The sequence below is a fragment of the Quercus lobata genome, chromosome 4, assembly GCF_001633185.2.
Source record: "Quercus lobata isolate SW786 chromosome 4, ValleyOak3.0 Primary Assembly, whole genome shotgun sequence".
Classification (NCBI taxonomy): Eukaryota; Viridiplantae; Streptophyta; class Magnoliopsida; order Fagales; family Fagaceae; genus Quercus; species Quercus lobata.
The window spans coordinates 21,218,137-21,234,238 of record NC_044907.1 but is presented as its reverse complement, the minus strand read 5'-3'; the positions used below and the strand labels follow the sequence as shown (position 1 = coordinate 21,234,238).

The window sequence follows — 16,102 nt, the reverse complement described above, 5'->3', positions numbered from 1 at the left end:
AAATAAATAACTCAATTAGATGTTTAAAGTGGTTAGACACCTTATCAAAGTGAGGATAAAATCATTAAGTGCACCCTTTTTTTTTTTTTTTTTCTTTTTTTTTTTTCTTTTTGATGGACTTAATGGTATGCATTAGATAGAACTAGCATAAAGAAATATCTTGAAAATAAAATGACTAAAAAAAATTATTAAATTGAAAATAGATCAAAGTTAGAGATTTGGTTTGGACTTAGGTCCTGTGCAATGGACCTGATAGGATGCTGTCATGTATCCAAGAATTGCCACATGGTTGCATCCCATAAGATCCAAGGCATTGGACTTAAGTCTTTCCCAAAAATTAGAGGATATATTTTGTAATTTAGCTTAAAAATAATTTTTGCTTAACTAATGATTACTTAGATAAAAAAATTATGAGCATTGAAGGTTAACAACTCCTCGGCCAACCTTTTTTTTTATAATTTTTTTTACCAATTTTCCTACTCAAAACTAATAAACAACAATCAATTAGTTATCCATGCATATTTAACTAGTTTGGACAAATTTTGGCATTTTTCTTAATATTCTTTACCAATACTCCCCCCATTAAAAAAAGAAAAAAAGAAAAAAGAAAAAAATGAGCCACTCTAGAAAGGGAGGCCAAAAGTAAACTTTTAAGAAAAACTTAGTGGTTCCTAAGGCCTTATGATATCCATGAGATCTTGGGTTTGAAACCACTTGCTGTAGACACCTCATTTTGTACCTCATATCCAAAAGACATTCGTAGGCGCTTGCACCCACTTGGGGCTACCTCTATAAAATTCCTTCCTATAATAACTTGGTGCGTATGGGATGGGGGGACTATATACACCCGATGGAATAGTCAGATGCTCAAAAAGGTCTGAACACCCTTGTTTGTAAAAAAGAAGAACTTTTTTTTTGGTCAACATTTGTGCCCAAATCAATCTGTCTCGGCCTATAAAGCCCTAATGGGGCTTGCTCTGTTGAGATTGCTTTTGACATTTCCACAACAAAGAACCTCTTTTGGTGTGTTGTTATCTCTACATAGCATGGTATTAGTCATCCTTGAAGTAGTCTTTCAGTTCTACGTAAGGCTACTCAGGATACCACAATATTCCAAGCCATGGGCAATTACATATATGAGACTTAAACACTTACATTTTGTGCAGAGGCTGGTGTGTGTTCATGTTATAATATCAGTTTCCCAACAATCTTTCTACATTAGCATAAAATTTAGCGATCACATATCATAGAAAGGGCCCTATGTTAGTTGGGGTCCCTTTCATCATGGCCTTTATCATCAACTACCTTCCTCTGTGCTTGGCAACATTACTCCACATTGGTGCCTGTTTGGATTGCCACTTGTAGTGGTTGGTGATTCGCTGATCAAAGAGTAGATTTTGGAGGGATTATTCATCAATCTAGTGGTTGGTGAATCACCTATCAAAGAGTATTATTAAGTAGCTATCCTTGTGGAGAAGTATTAGTCATCTTCGACAGTTTTGCTACATATATGAGGACAGTTGAATGTATCTTTTCATTTCGTCAGGAAAGTTGAATTTCCAATTTTCAACATGTGGAGTACTGCATCGAATATTTCATTTCTTCTTCAAAGTTTATGATTTGAGTGTCCAGCTTTGTGTGACATTTTTTTTTTTGGTGGATCAACTTATTTTTGCTACTTGGATTTGATTATAATCAGGGTGCTATTTGAACTTGTATTCCAATTCATATTGAGTAATTCTTTTCTTCTTATTTTTTTATTTTTTTTTTAACAACTGGGGATAAAGATGCTTACCATGACCTCTCCCAAACCCCGCAAAAGTGGAGTTTTGTGCACAGTGTACAACATTTACGATAATGAAAAAAAATCCTCTTGAAATAAATTCGACATCTCCACAAACCGAAGGAATTTAAGCAATAAAAATCTTTTTGCTTTTCAAATTAGTGAGTTTTTCTTGTATTTAGTGAACCATCTTGTCAATGATGTTTCCTGCTTTCTTGTTAATACAATTGGAATTTGTAGTGCACTATTAGTTTGTATAAATCAATTGTGTATTGCATGTGTCCCTCTCTTAGAAGCAAAATTAGTCTATTTAGAATTGCATTGTGCTAAAGTGAAACTGCAAATTCCAATTTTAAACTTGGTTTAATTTTTATCCTCTTAGATTTGAGATTGTTGGAACTTGCATAGAACTTATTCGCTCCAATTTTAGCCTTCTTTTATTTCTACATGCTCCTATACAATACGGTATGGACAATCAAAAGTTACTGAAATTCAAGACAGTCAAAAAGAATTATTTTTAAGAAATTTTTTCAACTAGAGTTTTGCATTCTACAAGTAATCTTCCTATTATCAAATATCTTCTTAGGAGCATGGTTCTAGTACAAAATGATACCGTGTTTTCCTCCATGTAAAATATGTTGCTCTTGGCTGGATTAACTTGAAGCCTAGACCACAGGTAAAACATATCCAAAACATTCTATATAGCAAGAACAGATTCATCCCCTTGTCATAGTTTATGAATCCCTTAGAAGCAACAGTTCAAAGCAACATTGAAGTAAACAGTACATCTTGGGGACATTGTTGACCCTGCAATCGCTCTTTGAAATGGCTTTGGAAATACAATTGCAGTGAGCATATGACTACCCTTTTCCAATTCCCCTCTAAATAAAGGCTGCTTGATTTGGACTAATGACATAATGACTAGTAACTAGCAACTTTGCTATTGTCTTTGTAGTTTGTACACAATATTGCAAGATGATATTGACATGAACTCAAGCATAAATGATTAACTAGGCCCCTCATTTTGGAACTAAAGTTACCTTTGTTGCATTGATCTCATAATTTACTTAATTGGAAGGAAAAAAAGGCTTGTGTGAAATCAAACTGTGTGACCATCACAACAAGGAGCTTTTAAAACTTTAGTAAGAAGATAGTATTTTTAGTCTCTTCCCTATAAATTTCTCTGGCCATTTAAGTTTTTGAGGTTCAAAAATAGAATAATAAGGCAAATCTTGTATTTTTTTTTCATTTAATTTTTACATTAGGCCTTGTAACAAAGATGTCTCTTGCAATAGGAAAGGATTTCTCTTCAAGTTGCTATCTTCTTGAAGGTTTTGCCATTTATAAAAAAAGTTTTGAAAATTTCTGTTAATTTTATAATTTTTCAAAGGTGCCATGGTAGACTATTGTAAGTTCAATACAATAATCTGTTGTATTTGATAATCTACCCTCACCCAAAACATTTTCAAATGAGTTGAAAACTTTCATCCTTCTTAACATTTTTGCCATTACCCATGCATCTGCTGCAAAATTTTAGCGGTCTATGTGTTGTGTTCATTATCTTTCCCACAAGGACATACCTTAACATCTTTTACAATTCAAAAAATGAAGACCCTTATTATGTGAGTGAGTCTGTTTAGTAGATATCAAGCCCCATAAGATTTGGTGTTTTTTTGTCAAGTTTTGTAGCCATTAAGCCAAATCCATCCCCGTAATCTAATGGTCATATATATTTACAATGCTTTTGACCCTACTACAGGATTGAAACCTACGAACCACGTGGTACAAGAAATATACTTGTTAGTTAACATTTTTTCATTCATGTTAAACTAAAATATTGCAAATTAGAAGAAAATGAAGAAAGAATAAATAAGTTGTGTCATAGATATGAAGAAGGTAAAACAGTGCCTCATATATTCGGTCCAATTTGGTCCTGCTTGGTCTGTTTCGGTCTTATTGGGTTGCTTTTACAATTATAAGTAGAGTGATCTTTGTACTTGTATGCCATTGCCAATTAATGTTTTGAGTATTTTTTTTTCCCATTGTGGGAATGTAAAATTAGTAAATAAATCAGAAAATATTCTAAGATATTTAAGAAAATCAATCATTTTTATTATGTTTTTGGTATTTGTTTTTCAAATTCAGTGAGCTCTTACCTGTTCCATCTAGTGAAACATCTTGCCAATAATGCAATGATGTTTCTTGCTATTTATCTACCTATATATATTCAATAAAAGGCATCGTTTGCATTTTATCCCATAAAATTATAGGACATGAGACATAACAATAGAAATCAAAATTTGGGGTAATAGGTCTTTCCAAAGTACACAGTTTTGTCAAAATTAATCTTGTACTAGTCAAACTGCATTGGAACCCATTTTCTTTGCTATTGAGAATCACTATATGTATGTAGGTTGTCTTCGAGGTATATATGAGCTTTGTAACCCTCGTAGAATCTAGTTGTATCTTGTATAATGATTGATGTTTGCACTTCACTAACTGCATATATGTGTACGTGTGTTTCAATGGTACCAAAGTTGGCCATGCAAGAACAAAAAACTTCTCCAACTCTTCTTTGCTGCAGTTCCCAACCTCATTTTCAAACACCATTCTAAAATATTTTTGGGTATTTTGCCATATCTTCTGTATTCTTATTGGACACCAACCGCCTATGCTCCCCTTGATGGAAGACATTGCCACAAGGTGGGAAGGACTGTTTCATTGTCTTGCACACAACTACACAACCCATTTTTAGCACATCATCAACAATGGTCATAAATTTTGCTTAGTGGGTAGGGTGTCTTGAATAGCCCTCTAGAATGTGGTGTGTAACCTACCTTAGATAATATTTTCTTAAAAAGTTAGATTTTCTAAATAGAACCAATAATTTAGCATAGATAGAGTAGAGTACCATGAACCAAAAGTTAGGTCTTATATAAGCTATTGTCATATGATTCAAAAAAGTGTTATGCTTTCTATAATGTGCTTTTTTATATTGCACACTTTTTAAATATAACAAAATTACTAACATAATGTCCTAGGTGAAACTCTCTATATCAATTATCAAAGTTTAATAATTTTAAAATTACAATTTTGATTAAAATCCTATTACTAGTTTTTTTTTTTTTTAAATAAAAAATAAAATTTTTTTGCTTATTTATTTATTTATTTATTTTATAGCGTTTTGGTTTTTGGTATAGATGGTTAAAACCCTAGATCTCTAGTTTCAAATAGTTTGCTTATTTATTTAAAACTATTTTAATCATGTAAATTTTTTTTTGTTTAATGATAAAATTGGGTTTTATATGTTGTGTTTGTGATGTGTTACACAAGTGTTCCATATACACAACATGCTTTCATAATGCAAAATAAATACTTTAAAATTACTAACACCTTTGTTCTAAATGAGAGTCTATTACAAGTTTGAAAGTGATACTCTATTATGTGCTTTTTTTTCAACTTATTTTTATAATTATCTAATCACATATATAAAATTGAAACCTTTACCATTTTGTTAACTTTATAATGGTTGTCACATAAGACTTTGATACTTCACAAGTTTACACATCATTTTTTTAATTATATATGGGAAACATTAATAAATACCCTAAGTGTATTGGTTTATGAACTATTTTAAGATATTTTTTATAGGAAAAGAAAAAAAAAATTGTTTTGACGTCTTTTTACATTTCCCATAAAAGTAATGTCAAAATTTTTCTAAAATTGTTTATTAACAATTTCCTTAAGAGCACCCATTAACATGACCCATTATATATTTTATATTTAAGCACTACATTGGAATATTATCAAATCATATTTTCATTAAATGTTAGAATAGATGGTTCCATATTCAAAGTCATTGTCAATCATAGTAAAAGCTTATTATAATTATTATAACTATCATAATTATCATATTTCAAATTCATAAAAAAGAAAGAGATAAACAATCATGAATCATATCTTGTTAAAATATATTGTGTATTACATGAATTACTCACTAGTTAATTTATTATTTTGGGTAAACAAAAATTTTTAAAGCACGCTTTTTTTTTTTTTTATAGATATTTTTGTGCTTGTATAAAATTAAAAGAAAAAGAAAAAAAAAAAGGAACTCCAATATACAAAGCTTAACCATGTGTAATGAAAGTTTGCGGAAAAATAATGGGCTTCTTTAAATTATTCAATATTGTGATATTACTATATTAGTGGGCTTCTTTAAATTTAAAAAATAGATTGGGCCGGTTTCCACTTCCTCTTATAAAGATTTATTGTGACAACAATTCAGTTACTATGCCGCAAAAACCTTCTTTTTTTATTTTTTTTGTTTTTTTATAGTCAAATCAAGATATTTTTAGTCACATGTGCGTGCTACCAGCACCATTCAAAGACAATTACAAGGATAGGGTTACTCTCTTATATGTATATGTGGCTGCTCTAAGCAAAGACATTTCTACAGCTATCTCTCATCACTTTCATTACTCCACAAGCCCATCTACAATTCCTGAAAGAAAGAAAAAACTATGGCGGAAGGAGCTTTGTTCGATCTTGCAGGGAACGTCCTTCAACTGCTGGGCTCTGTCATTGTTGAAGAGGTCAAACTGGCCTCTAGTGTTGAAACTGAGATTGAAAATCTAACCGACACAGTCACCACAATCCGCGCTGTGCTTCTGGATGCAGAAATGCAGAGTTCTCATAACCATCAGATCAAAGTCTGGCTCCGTAGGCTCAAAGATGTCCTCCATGATGCTGATGATTTGCTGGATGATTTCTCCACCGAAGTTATGCGCATCAAAATGATGACAAAGAAGGTACGCCTTTTCTCTTCATGTTCAAACCCACTTGCTTTTAGTCCTAAGATGGGCCGTGAAATAAAGGCAATTAGGGAGAAACTAAATGCCATTGCAAAAGATAAGGAGGCTTTTCACTTTAGTCAAAGCTTGGTTGAGCCACGAGTCATGACTAGGGGGGACAGAGAAACTTATTCTTTTGTACTCGAAGATGAAGTTATTGGGAGAGAGGATGATAAGAAAGAGATTATGGAACGTCTTTTTGATGACAATGTTGTAGCGAATATTTCTATCATTCCAATTGTTGGTTTCGGAGGATTGGGCAAGACGACACTGGCTCAATTGGTATACAATGATAAAAATGTCCAAACAAAATTTGAGATAAAACTTTGGGTTTGTATCTCTGATGTCTTTGATGTACAGCGGATTGTTAAAGAAATTTTAGAACATTTGACAAAAAGGAAGCATGAAGGAAGCATTGAGATGTTGCAAACTCAGCTTCGAGAAGAGCTTGATGGAAAAAAATACTTGATTGTCTTGGATGATTTGTGGAATGAGGAGAGTAATAAATGGCTTCTCTTGAGAAATTTGTTAATGGGTGGTGCAAAGGGAAGTAGGATAATAGTGACCACACGCTCAGAAAATGTAGCGAGGATAATAGGGGCAACTTCATGGCATGCTCTAAGAGGCCTACCTGAAGAAAAGGCTTGGAGTTTGTTTGTGAAAATGGCATTTGAAAATGGTCAACTGCCAAAGAATGAAGCCTTTGTAAGTTTGGGTAGGGACATTATGGGGAAGTGTGGAGGGGTACCTCTAGCCATAAGGACGATAGCAAGCTTGCTATACACCAAAGCTACAGAAAATGAGTGGCGATCCTTCAAAGATTATGAACTCTCAAAAATAACTCAAGATGAAGAAAATGTTATTTTATCAACGCTTAAGTTGAGTTATAATCATCTACCATCGTACTTAAAACAATGCTTTGCTTATTGTAGATTGTTTCCAAAAGATTACAAGATTGATGTAACAACATTGATTAATCTTTGGGCAGCACAAGGTTTTATTAAGTTATCAGATTCAAAACAACGTGTTGAGGATGTAGGGCGAGAATCCTTTATAGTATTACTTCAAAGACGTAGCGTGGGATAAAAAGTGGGATGATGGAGAAACTGAATGTTATGATGACATGTCACTGGAAGGGCTCCAGCCACATCCAAATCTTAAAGGGTTGGATTTGTCTTATTATATGGGTGTGAGAATTCCAAGTTGGGTCTCTTCTCTCACTAATCTTGTTCATTTTCGTTTATCTTCTAATAAAAGATTGCAGCACCTCCCACCGATAAATCAACTCCCTTTTCTCAAGGTTGTCTTTCTTCACAATATGAAAGCACTTAAATACATTTCAGATGAAGACAGTGTTAGTAACGTGTTGGGTGCTTCCTCTTCTTCTTCAAAAACACCATTCTTCCCATCCTTATCTTCTCTCAGAATATCGAATTGCCCAAAACTGAAGGGATGGTGGAGGAATTCAGATGATAATGAGCCACACCATCTCTTACTTCCATCATTTCCTCCTTCTCTTTTGGATTTACAGATTGAGGTTTGCCCTAACCTGACTTCCATGCCCCTGATTCCCGATCTCACTGTGTCACATATTGGTGATTGTCCCCTCTTACGGCTACACGAAGGAAACAGTGAAGATTGTCCCAAATAATCCAACAAGAAAAAACAATTTATTCAGGTATGCATCTATCCATCTATCTTTTATAATCCCAAATTCAAATTCAACTACTGCTTTTTATATTTTGAACAACTTCTAAAACTATTCAACTTCATTCTTTTCAATCTTTTTTTCTTTTTTCTTGTCTATAAACTGTTAATTGAACAATAAAAATTAGGATAATGTAATCCATCCCTTTTTAAAAAAAAATATTTCTTTTAATTCTAATAATTTATATCTTTGCACCTAAGAGCATGTTGATAATATGATGTGTGTATGGTTGCTTCTTAATTATTGCAAAGTCTGAGGTAGAATCAGAGTGGGTTTGTTCACAGAGTTATTTTAACAAGAAAAATTAGGATAATGTAATCCATCCCATTTTTCTCTCTTTCTTTTCATTCTAATGGTTTATATCTTTGTACCTAAGTGCATGGTTGTTTCTTAATTGTTGCAGAATCTGATTTACAATTAGAGTCGGTTTGTTCACTTCCAGAGGGGGAATTAGCTTGTTTTGCAGTATTTCATTGGTTCACTCTCCCCCTTTTTTTTGGTCATTTGAACTATTGATCTATAAAAAATAACTAATGGTTTAATTACTTTTTTTGATGGGATAATTGCTGAATGAATTCTTTCTTTTCTCAGAATTTTTTTTAAAATTTTTTATTTTGGAGACATCGTTTTAGTCAAAAGCAGAACAAAGATTGAGGTCTACCAATATAGACATTCACAAATCTAGAGAAAATATTTATCTAAGTTGTGCATTTGAACAAAACCTTTGGTGCTTTCAATTTTCTTTCTTCTTAATCTGTTTTTATATGTTAGATTTCTAATGGCCAGAGCATCACACAATCATAACCTTTTTGGTGATTTTTGGCTCTTCCTATACCTCCAACAGCCCCTTACAGCCTTTCTTTAATCTCGAAGTATTTCGAAACGAAAAATCCTGCACCTTTTTTTTAAAAAAATTCTTCCTTCTCATTGTTGTCCTGCAACCTGCCAGAAATGGAAAAGTTCTAATTTTTCAATGCATAGTTGCACACTTCATGTATTTACTTTTTGGTTCTTGTGCTAAAACAAACGATTCATAACACTTCCATCATGTATGTAAATAATACTGTGTATCCAAGTACTAGAGAAGGGTCTAATTTGTTTAGTTGTGTACAATTTATTGTTAGATTGGATTGATATTTTATTATATATATTATTGCCAATAAAAATTACTAATTAATTTTTTTATACTTGAATAATAGGTTGTTAATTACTGAGCTACACTCAAGTTTAAGACCTTTTGGTTTTTCAAGTGCTTGTTATTTTGTCACTTTCTCTGCCTCCTGAAGCCATATCCCTTGCTGCATTTGGTTGTGAAGTCCCTGTAAACTTGAGGCTGCAGAACGTCTGTTGTTTTTTAATCAGTGGGGTCCAAACAAACATGAGTAGGAGAGAATATTGGATAGAAGTTGGAATCTGATGGCATCTTCAACCACTTCAGGTATTTGACTTTTAATGAAGAAACTTACACCAATATTCTTGTTTTGATATATCTTGGAGAACTTATCAAGCATTGGACTTTTCAGTTTTCATGAAGCACTTAAAATTCAGACTTTTTTCAAAACTTTCAGGCCTTGCAATTGTGCCACATGTCCCAGAATTGCAAGTGGATTATCGGAATCTGCTGAAAATAATATATTCAGGTATGTTTCTATCTTATAATTCCAATTTTTTATGGACAATCATATACATATGCCCTTCTTCTTGATGCCTTTTGAGGTTCGTCATATTTTGGAGAAATTTTTAGTCATTTGACTTCTTATGCAGAACCAACTAAGGCAAAGAACAAGCTTGGGGTACAAAATTCAGCCCTATCCAAAAACTGCAGTTGTGCAACAGGTCAAGAACTCAGTGGTAATCATTTCCCATCAAAACTTTATAAGACGCATAATTTCTTCAATTTATTAGGAGAATAAAAAAGGATAACTGTTCTATCTTTTGTTATTTTATTCTAATGATTTATAACTTTTCATCTAAACTTGTGTTAATGAAATAACATATATTGTTACTTGTTTATAATTGCAGAATCAAAGCAAATTTCTTAGAACTTTGAAGGGAGGACTTGATCAGGCAACAAACACTGCAGGAATTAGCTTACTAAACCGGTATTTTGGTAGTTAAATATATATATATATATATATATATGTTTTTGGTTATAAAAGTTTCCAACGTATATCTACTAAATCCTTTTCATGAGATGATTCAACCAAAATACTCCTCACATGTTTGTGTGTATGCTGGCTTTAAAAAGTAAAAAAGAACAAGAAAATGATTGAATGAGCCTAATCTGTTCATACAAGCACTAGTTCAAAGATAGTTTGAATTGAATTTTATCTGTTAATAGAATATAATTACAAATTGTGGATTACTACTTCAGGTATCTTGCTTTTTATGTAGAACTGAAAACCAATTTTTTTGTTCTTTTTCATTCTGCTTTTTGAGGTTTTTCTATTACGGCAAGTACAGTCTTGGACTCAAAAGTTAATCTTCTTTAAAAAAAGGAGAAAGAAGTACCAGTTTTTTTTTTCCCATCAAAACTTTAATTAGATGCATGATTTCTTCAAATTATTAGGAGAATAAAAAGGAATAACTGTAAATTCTTCCATTTGTTCTTTTATTTTAATGATTTTTATCATTGTATCTAAGCTTGCGTTGGCGAAATGACATATGTAGTTGCTTCCTAATAATTGCAGAATCCTAGCAAATTTTGAAGGGAGTAGCATGACCAAGCAACTAACACACCAAGGAATCAGCTTACTATAATGATATTTAGGTGGAGAATATTTGTTTGCTTCCTCACATGTTGGTGTGAAGACTTTGTATTTCTAAGTCAAAAGAACACAAGAATGATTGAATAGAGTCTAATTTTTCATACATGCACAAATTTAAGTTAGATTGGATTGATTTGAATTCTTATCTGTTACTCAATTAAATATTACTAATTAAGGTTTTTCATTTCACTTGAATTCCAATTAAGGCTGAGGAGAACATCATTGTTCTTTTCATTTGAAATTTTGTTTATTTCTCTACCTCCTAAAGAAATAGCGTTTGCTTCTTAACTTTGGTTGTGCAGTCTCTGTTCGAACTTTGGGCTACATTACACATGTTCTTTTTTATAATCACTGGAAAGCAGAGGGGGTGATCTGTGTGATGGATGGATAGAGTGTATGGAGTTTTTAGGCCAAAGAGAGGTAAAAGGGGTAAGGATAGTTGAGCAGTGAAGGGTAAGAGAGGCAGTTTGATTAAATTTCCCAAAGGAAGAGTAATTTGCTGCAAAGAGATGCAGAGGTGAGCAAATTCTAGCCTTTTAATTATTCTTACTATATCATTCTTGTGCCAACTGCCAAAAGATTTTATAGGTATCAATATCAGCATTCTTCCGTAGGTCATTTAGATAGTGAATTAAATACAATATGCCCCACACTAATGATTCCATTTCTGATGGAGGTAATGCCACACATTTAATAAATTAATGGCTTAATTGGCTGATTCTATATGTTGATCTCACCTATGGAGGGGTGGCTTGAATGCAGTCCTACTCTCTAGCACTTGCCTTTATTAGTTCTGTATGGAAATTACCATGCATATTTTCTAATACTAAATGACATGCACTTTCTTACAAAAATGAGTGGAAATTGTTCCTCATTTTTATTAGTTTTGTATAGAAATTACCGTTTGAAGGTAGTTCCTTTTGTAATTATAACCAGAAATGCATGCAGTGTATGTTATTTTGCACTTTAGACTAGTTCTATATGTCGGCCCTTTTTGTGCTTTGGAAGCTAAAATTTCAAAGGAAGGACGCTAGTGCCATCGGCGCCCTCCTTTTTTAGGTTTATTTTGTCAAACCAACTCAAGGATGCAGTTGGTAAAAAGGAAATTGTTGAAAATGATCCCAAGGACTTTTATGTTTGCCTTAACATCTTATATATAGGAGTGGGTGGGAATAATCTAGTGTTTTTCAGTGATGCAAAAAGTGTTATCCAACGCCAAAGTCTCAGTTTTTTTTATAAGGATAATTCTAAAAATTCTGGCTCAAAATTATACATGTTGTCACCGGTATGATATTGCTACTTGAAAGGAATATAGCTACCTCACTCCCACCACTTTAATAAGATTGTGAATTATTATTTGTTCGAGTAATTAGGGGGGAGTTTAAGCCCACAAGTGAGGGGGAGTGTTAGAATTATGGTTTAGTGATTAAGTTCACCATTTCCAAACAATTTAAGCTTTTGATACAATTGGTAATTTAACAATCTATATAAGCTATCACTAATATTTTACTAGAAAAATGTCACCAATTATCTCCTTGTATGTAGTATGTGACAAGATTTCACCGAACAACTTTTTTCTCAATTTTATTTTCTACGGTCTAGTGTGCATCAAAAGCACCAATATGCTTTAGTTTAAAGTCACAAAATTTTATGGACAACTTTAACTTTAAGCTTCATTTGATTACCAAGAAAGAGTAATAACAGAAAAATAAATAAAAAATAGTTTCGACATCAATGGTTTAGTCGCCATCCCTTTTGCTGCACGGGTTCTCAAATCCTTCAAACTCTGCCTCGTATGTTAGTGAGCCACCTATATTGATCAGTTCTCTCTTTTCATTTCAAGAGCTTTCAATGTCATTGAATTTCTAAATTATGTTTTTATAAAAATCAGAGGAGAGTGGCATTGATACCAAAAATATTTTAGAGATGGTTCAACAAAAATCAAGCATCATCTTGAAATAAATTGAGTAATACGCCTGTCACTTTCTTTTCTTTTTTTAATTATATTTATGATAATTTTAGTAACAAACAGTTTTGAATTTTCAGAATATTTATTGCAACATGTCACATGTATCAATACTTGTGTAGAGACAGCTTGGTCTATGAACTTTTAATTTTTATAGCAATAATAATTTTTAACAGGTTGTGAATTTGTAATTTTGTAGCTTTGCTTTTTGTGCAGTCTGGAGGTTCCTGTATGTGTGCAAGTAGGTGACTAAGTAGGTGACAAACGATTTCATCTTACATTAAAATGTATGTGACGTACCTGCGAAAGACTTACAAATTTTAGTATTTGTTTTTAGGTTGACAATTTTAGGTGCAGGGAAAATTTGTGCTTGCTCCATGGAGATGGCTTTTGAGACTTCCACAACAAAATACCTCTTCGATAACTACTGTTATCTCTACATTAGCATGGTACTAGTCATCCTTGAAGTAGTATTTCAAGTCTTCTTAAGGCTGCTTAGGATACCACAGTACTCCTATCAATGGGCATGTGAGACTGGGAAACACTTACATGAACTCAGAAGCTTGTATGCATGTGCAATGGATTCCCTTTTACTTAGATGCTATGTGTGTCTGTTTCATGTTATAGTATCATTTTCCAAATCGTATTATTTCTCTTTTGCAGTTTGGTGGAGGTCACTGTATTGGCGAGTCTTTGAAGTAAGTGTGAAGTGTGAAGGTGATCCATTCCTTTGAGTATTTTACAGAAAAGGGAAGACACCAATTCTCCTGAAAGAGACTATAATTTGGGAGAGAACAATTATGTCCCAGGTTGACTTCCATTCAGATAAAGTACTTGTTTTTTATAACCTGAATTCTCCTATTGATTTTATTCTTATTGGACAATCTTGGGATCTCACTCATAAGTAAAAAAGTTGCTTGGTGAAATTATTTATCAGGGAAGATTTGGCCACCAAAGCTTTGTCCTACCATGTGCTCTTTACAAGCTAGTATTCAGAAGCCATGAGAACACGCATTTGGATTAAAATAAAAGCTGGTATGGTACTTTCATATCCCTCACAACAATTGAAATTAAATTCATCTATAAGAAACAGAATGCTGGAAGAGCTCAACTTCCCTCCCCTGCCCTCTGCTGGTGGGGGTTATATTGATGAGAATTCTTATGTTCTAGGGTCATATGAATTTTTCCCTGAATTTAGTCAGGATGTATGCCCTTCCTAGATTTTAGATTGCCTGCAAAATTTCTGAAGGGTAGGTTGTCTATTGTCCCATGTATATGGTTTTAACAGTTTTATAGATTAAGGTCAACTTTGTGTATAGTTATTTATTTTTTTATTCACAATTTTTTTTGGTCCTAGAGCTTGATATTCACAAATTTTACAATATTTTAAAGCTTGATATAATCCACGATAATTCTTCTCGTAAAGTTCTGCCTGCTACTAGGCTTATAGCATTTTTAAATCACAGATACATTTTTTTTTTTCAGATTCAAGTAGTTCTGTTTCACACTTCCTTGAAGAAGGCAGGAAAAATTCATAAATTCAACACTAAAATGTCAAATGTGTATTTCTGTTTAACATCAATATCTACTGAGAAGAGGGAAAACACCATAGTACAATCTCCCCCTTTAACTTCCCTCTCTATCTACTCTACTACTCCCTTTGTTATTTAATTGTGTTTAATATTTCACTCCTTTTCCCTTCTTGCCTGTCTCACCCCCTGACCTTACTCTCATGAACTTACCATTAATTTGTCTTAAGCAAGAGATTTATTCTTTGCATATATGTTTACTGGAGTTGTTCACTTATTAGAATGGTTTTGTTTAACTGCTCTTATTTTGGTCAGCATAGCCATAGATTATCTCATGCTTTTCTTATTGATTTATTTCTTTTTCTTCCTTGTTGATGATTGCTGCATTATGTTTTGTAGCTAAGATGGTAAGAGCCTCTCTCCTCATTTTGCAGACTATTTGCCTCAATGTCTTAAGGAGAGCCATTGTTTTGGGTTCAATAGAGAGGCAAATAGAGGTAAGCTGTAAGATTTTTGAGCAAAATGATAAAAGTCTGTGGAAATTGGTGAATATTTAATATGATATTTTAGCTATTGTTTCCTCTGCATATGAGAGTTTCACTAAGCATGCAATCTGTCTCATAACTCCTAATCTATGGACTCGAGCCTACATGTTTCTTTGTGGTAAATTTCAAAATTTCTTTGTATGTTTTTAAGTCTGGGATTTTCATTAGATATTTTTTAATTATTATGCCTCACATTTGAGGGTGAATAGTTGCTTCCATGCATAACCATATCTGTAGGTATTTGATGACTAACATATTTCTCTCTCTCCTTTCTTATTGTTCCCTAGGTATGTCAGCCATTATATGGCCGTGTAGTTCCTCATTGAATGGTTATCAAATGGAGACTATACAGCACTAAGCAAAAAAAGGGAAATTACATCAGTCTTGAATCTATCTATCACAAAGAAGATGTTTAAGATCACATAATGATGTGGACTGGTCATATTTGTCCATTTGGAGAAGTATTAGTCATCTTTAACAATTTTGGCAGAAAAATGAAGACAATTGAGTAGATCTGTGATTTCAACTGAAATGCGGAAATTGTTGTTCTCAACTTGTTGAATACTGTTGCCAACTAGTCTATCAAATATTTTACTTCTTCACATTTTATGATTTGGGTGGCCAAGGTTGTGTGAGGTTTTGGTGGATCAGCTTATTGGGTTTCTTTTGCATTATAACTAGGGTGCTCTTTGTACTTATATGCCATTGCCAATTAATGTTTTGAATTTTTTTTTTCCTTGTGGGGATGGAAATATTGGAAAGAAATTCTACATGTCTACAAGTCTAAGAAATTTAAGTAAATCAATCATTTTTATTCTGTTTTTGGTATTTGTTTTTCAAATTCTTTGAGCTTTTACCTGTTCCATTTAGTGGAACATCTTACCAATGATGTTTCTTGCAATCCATCCATCTAAATATGTTTGAAATATTGCATAATTTCATTTTATCCCATA

The 16,102-nt window shown here is 32.8% G+C and overlaps 1 protein-coding gene across 23 annotated transcripts; it reads left to right on the top strand.

The window, feature by feature from the left end:
- Positions 1 to 6,277: 6,277 nt before the first annotated feature.
- LOC115983800 (putative disease resistance protein RGA4) lies at positions 6,278 to 15,758 on the top strand. 23 transcript variants are annotated; one of them, XM_031106601.1, is made up of 13 exons: positions 6,278 to 8,311; positions 9,541 to 9,779; positions 9,910 to 9,981; positions 10,106 to 10,192; positions 10,364 to 10,443; positions 11,032 to 11,111; positions 11,412 to 11,626; positions 13,292 to 13,328; positions 13,433 to 13,524; positions 13,739 to 13,905; positions 14,013 to 14,110; positions 15,004 to 15,101; positions 15,437 to 15,758. In XM_031106601.1, the coding sequence occupies exon 1, from the start codon at positions 6,304 to 6,306 to the stop codon at positions 7,717 to 7,719; it is 1,416 nt and encodes a 471-aa protein (XP_030962461.1). In that variant the 5' UTR covers positions 6,278 to 6,303; the 3' UTR covers positions 7,720 to 8,311; positions 9,541 to 9,779; positions 9,910 to 9,981; positions 10,106 to 10,192; positions 10,364 to 10,443; positions 11,032 to 11,111; positions 11,412 to 11,626; positions 13,292 to 13,328; positions 13,433 to 13,524; positions 13,739 to 13,905; positions 14,013 to 14,110; positions 15,004 to 15,101; positions 15,437 to 15,758. The 23 variants fall into 23 exon arrangements, with proteins under 23 accessions (XP_030962461.1, XP_030962454.1, XP_030962446.1 ...); XM_031106594.1 differs by having other exon boundaries at positions 13,292 to 13,316; positions 13,413 to 13,640; positions 13,739 to 13,884; positions 15,039 to 15,101; positions 15,437 to 15,756; XM_031106586.1 differs by having other exon boundaries at positions 13,413 to 13,640; positions 13,739 to 13,884; positions 15,039 to 15,101; positions 15,437 to 15,756.
- Positions 15,759 to 16,102: the final 344 nt, after the last annotated feature.

What these genes read in the sequence shown, in the direction of transcription:
- LOC115983800 (XM_031106601.1), top strand. Translation starts at nt 6,304, where the DNA reads ATGGCGGAAGGAGCTTTGTTCGATCTTGCAGGGAACGTCCTTCAACTG.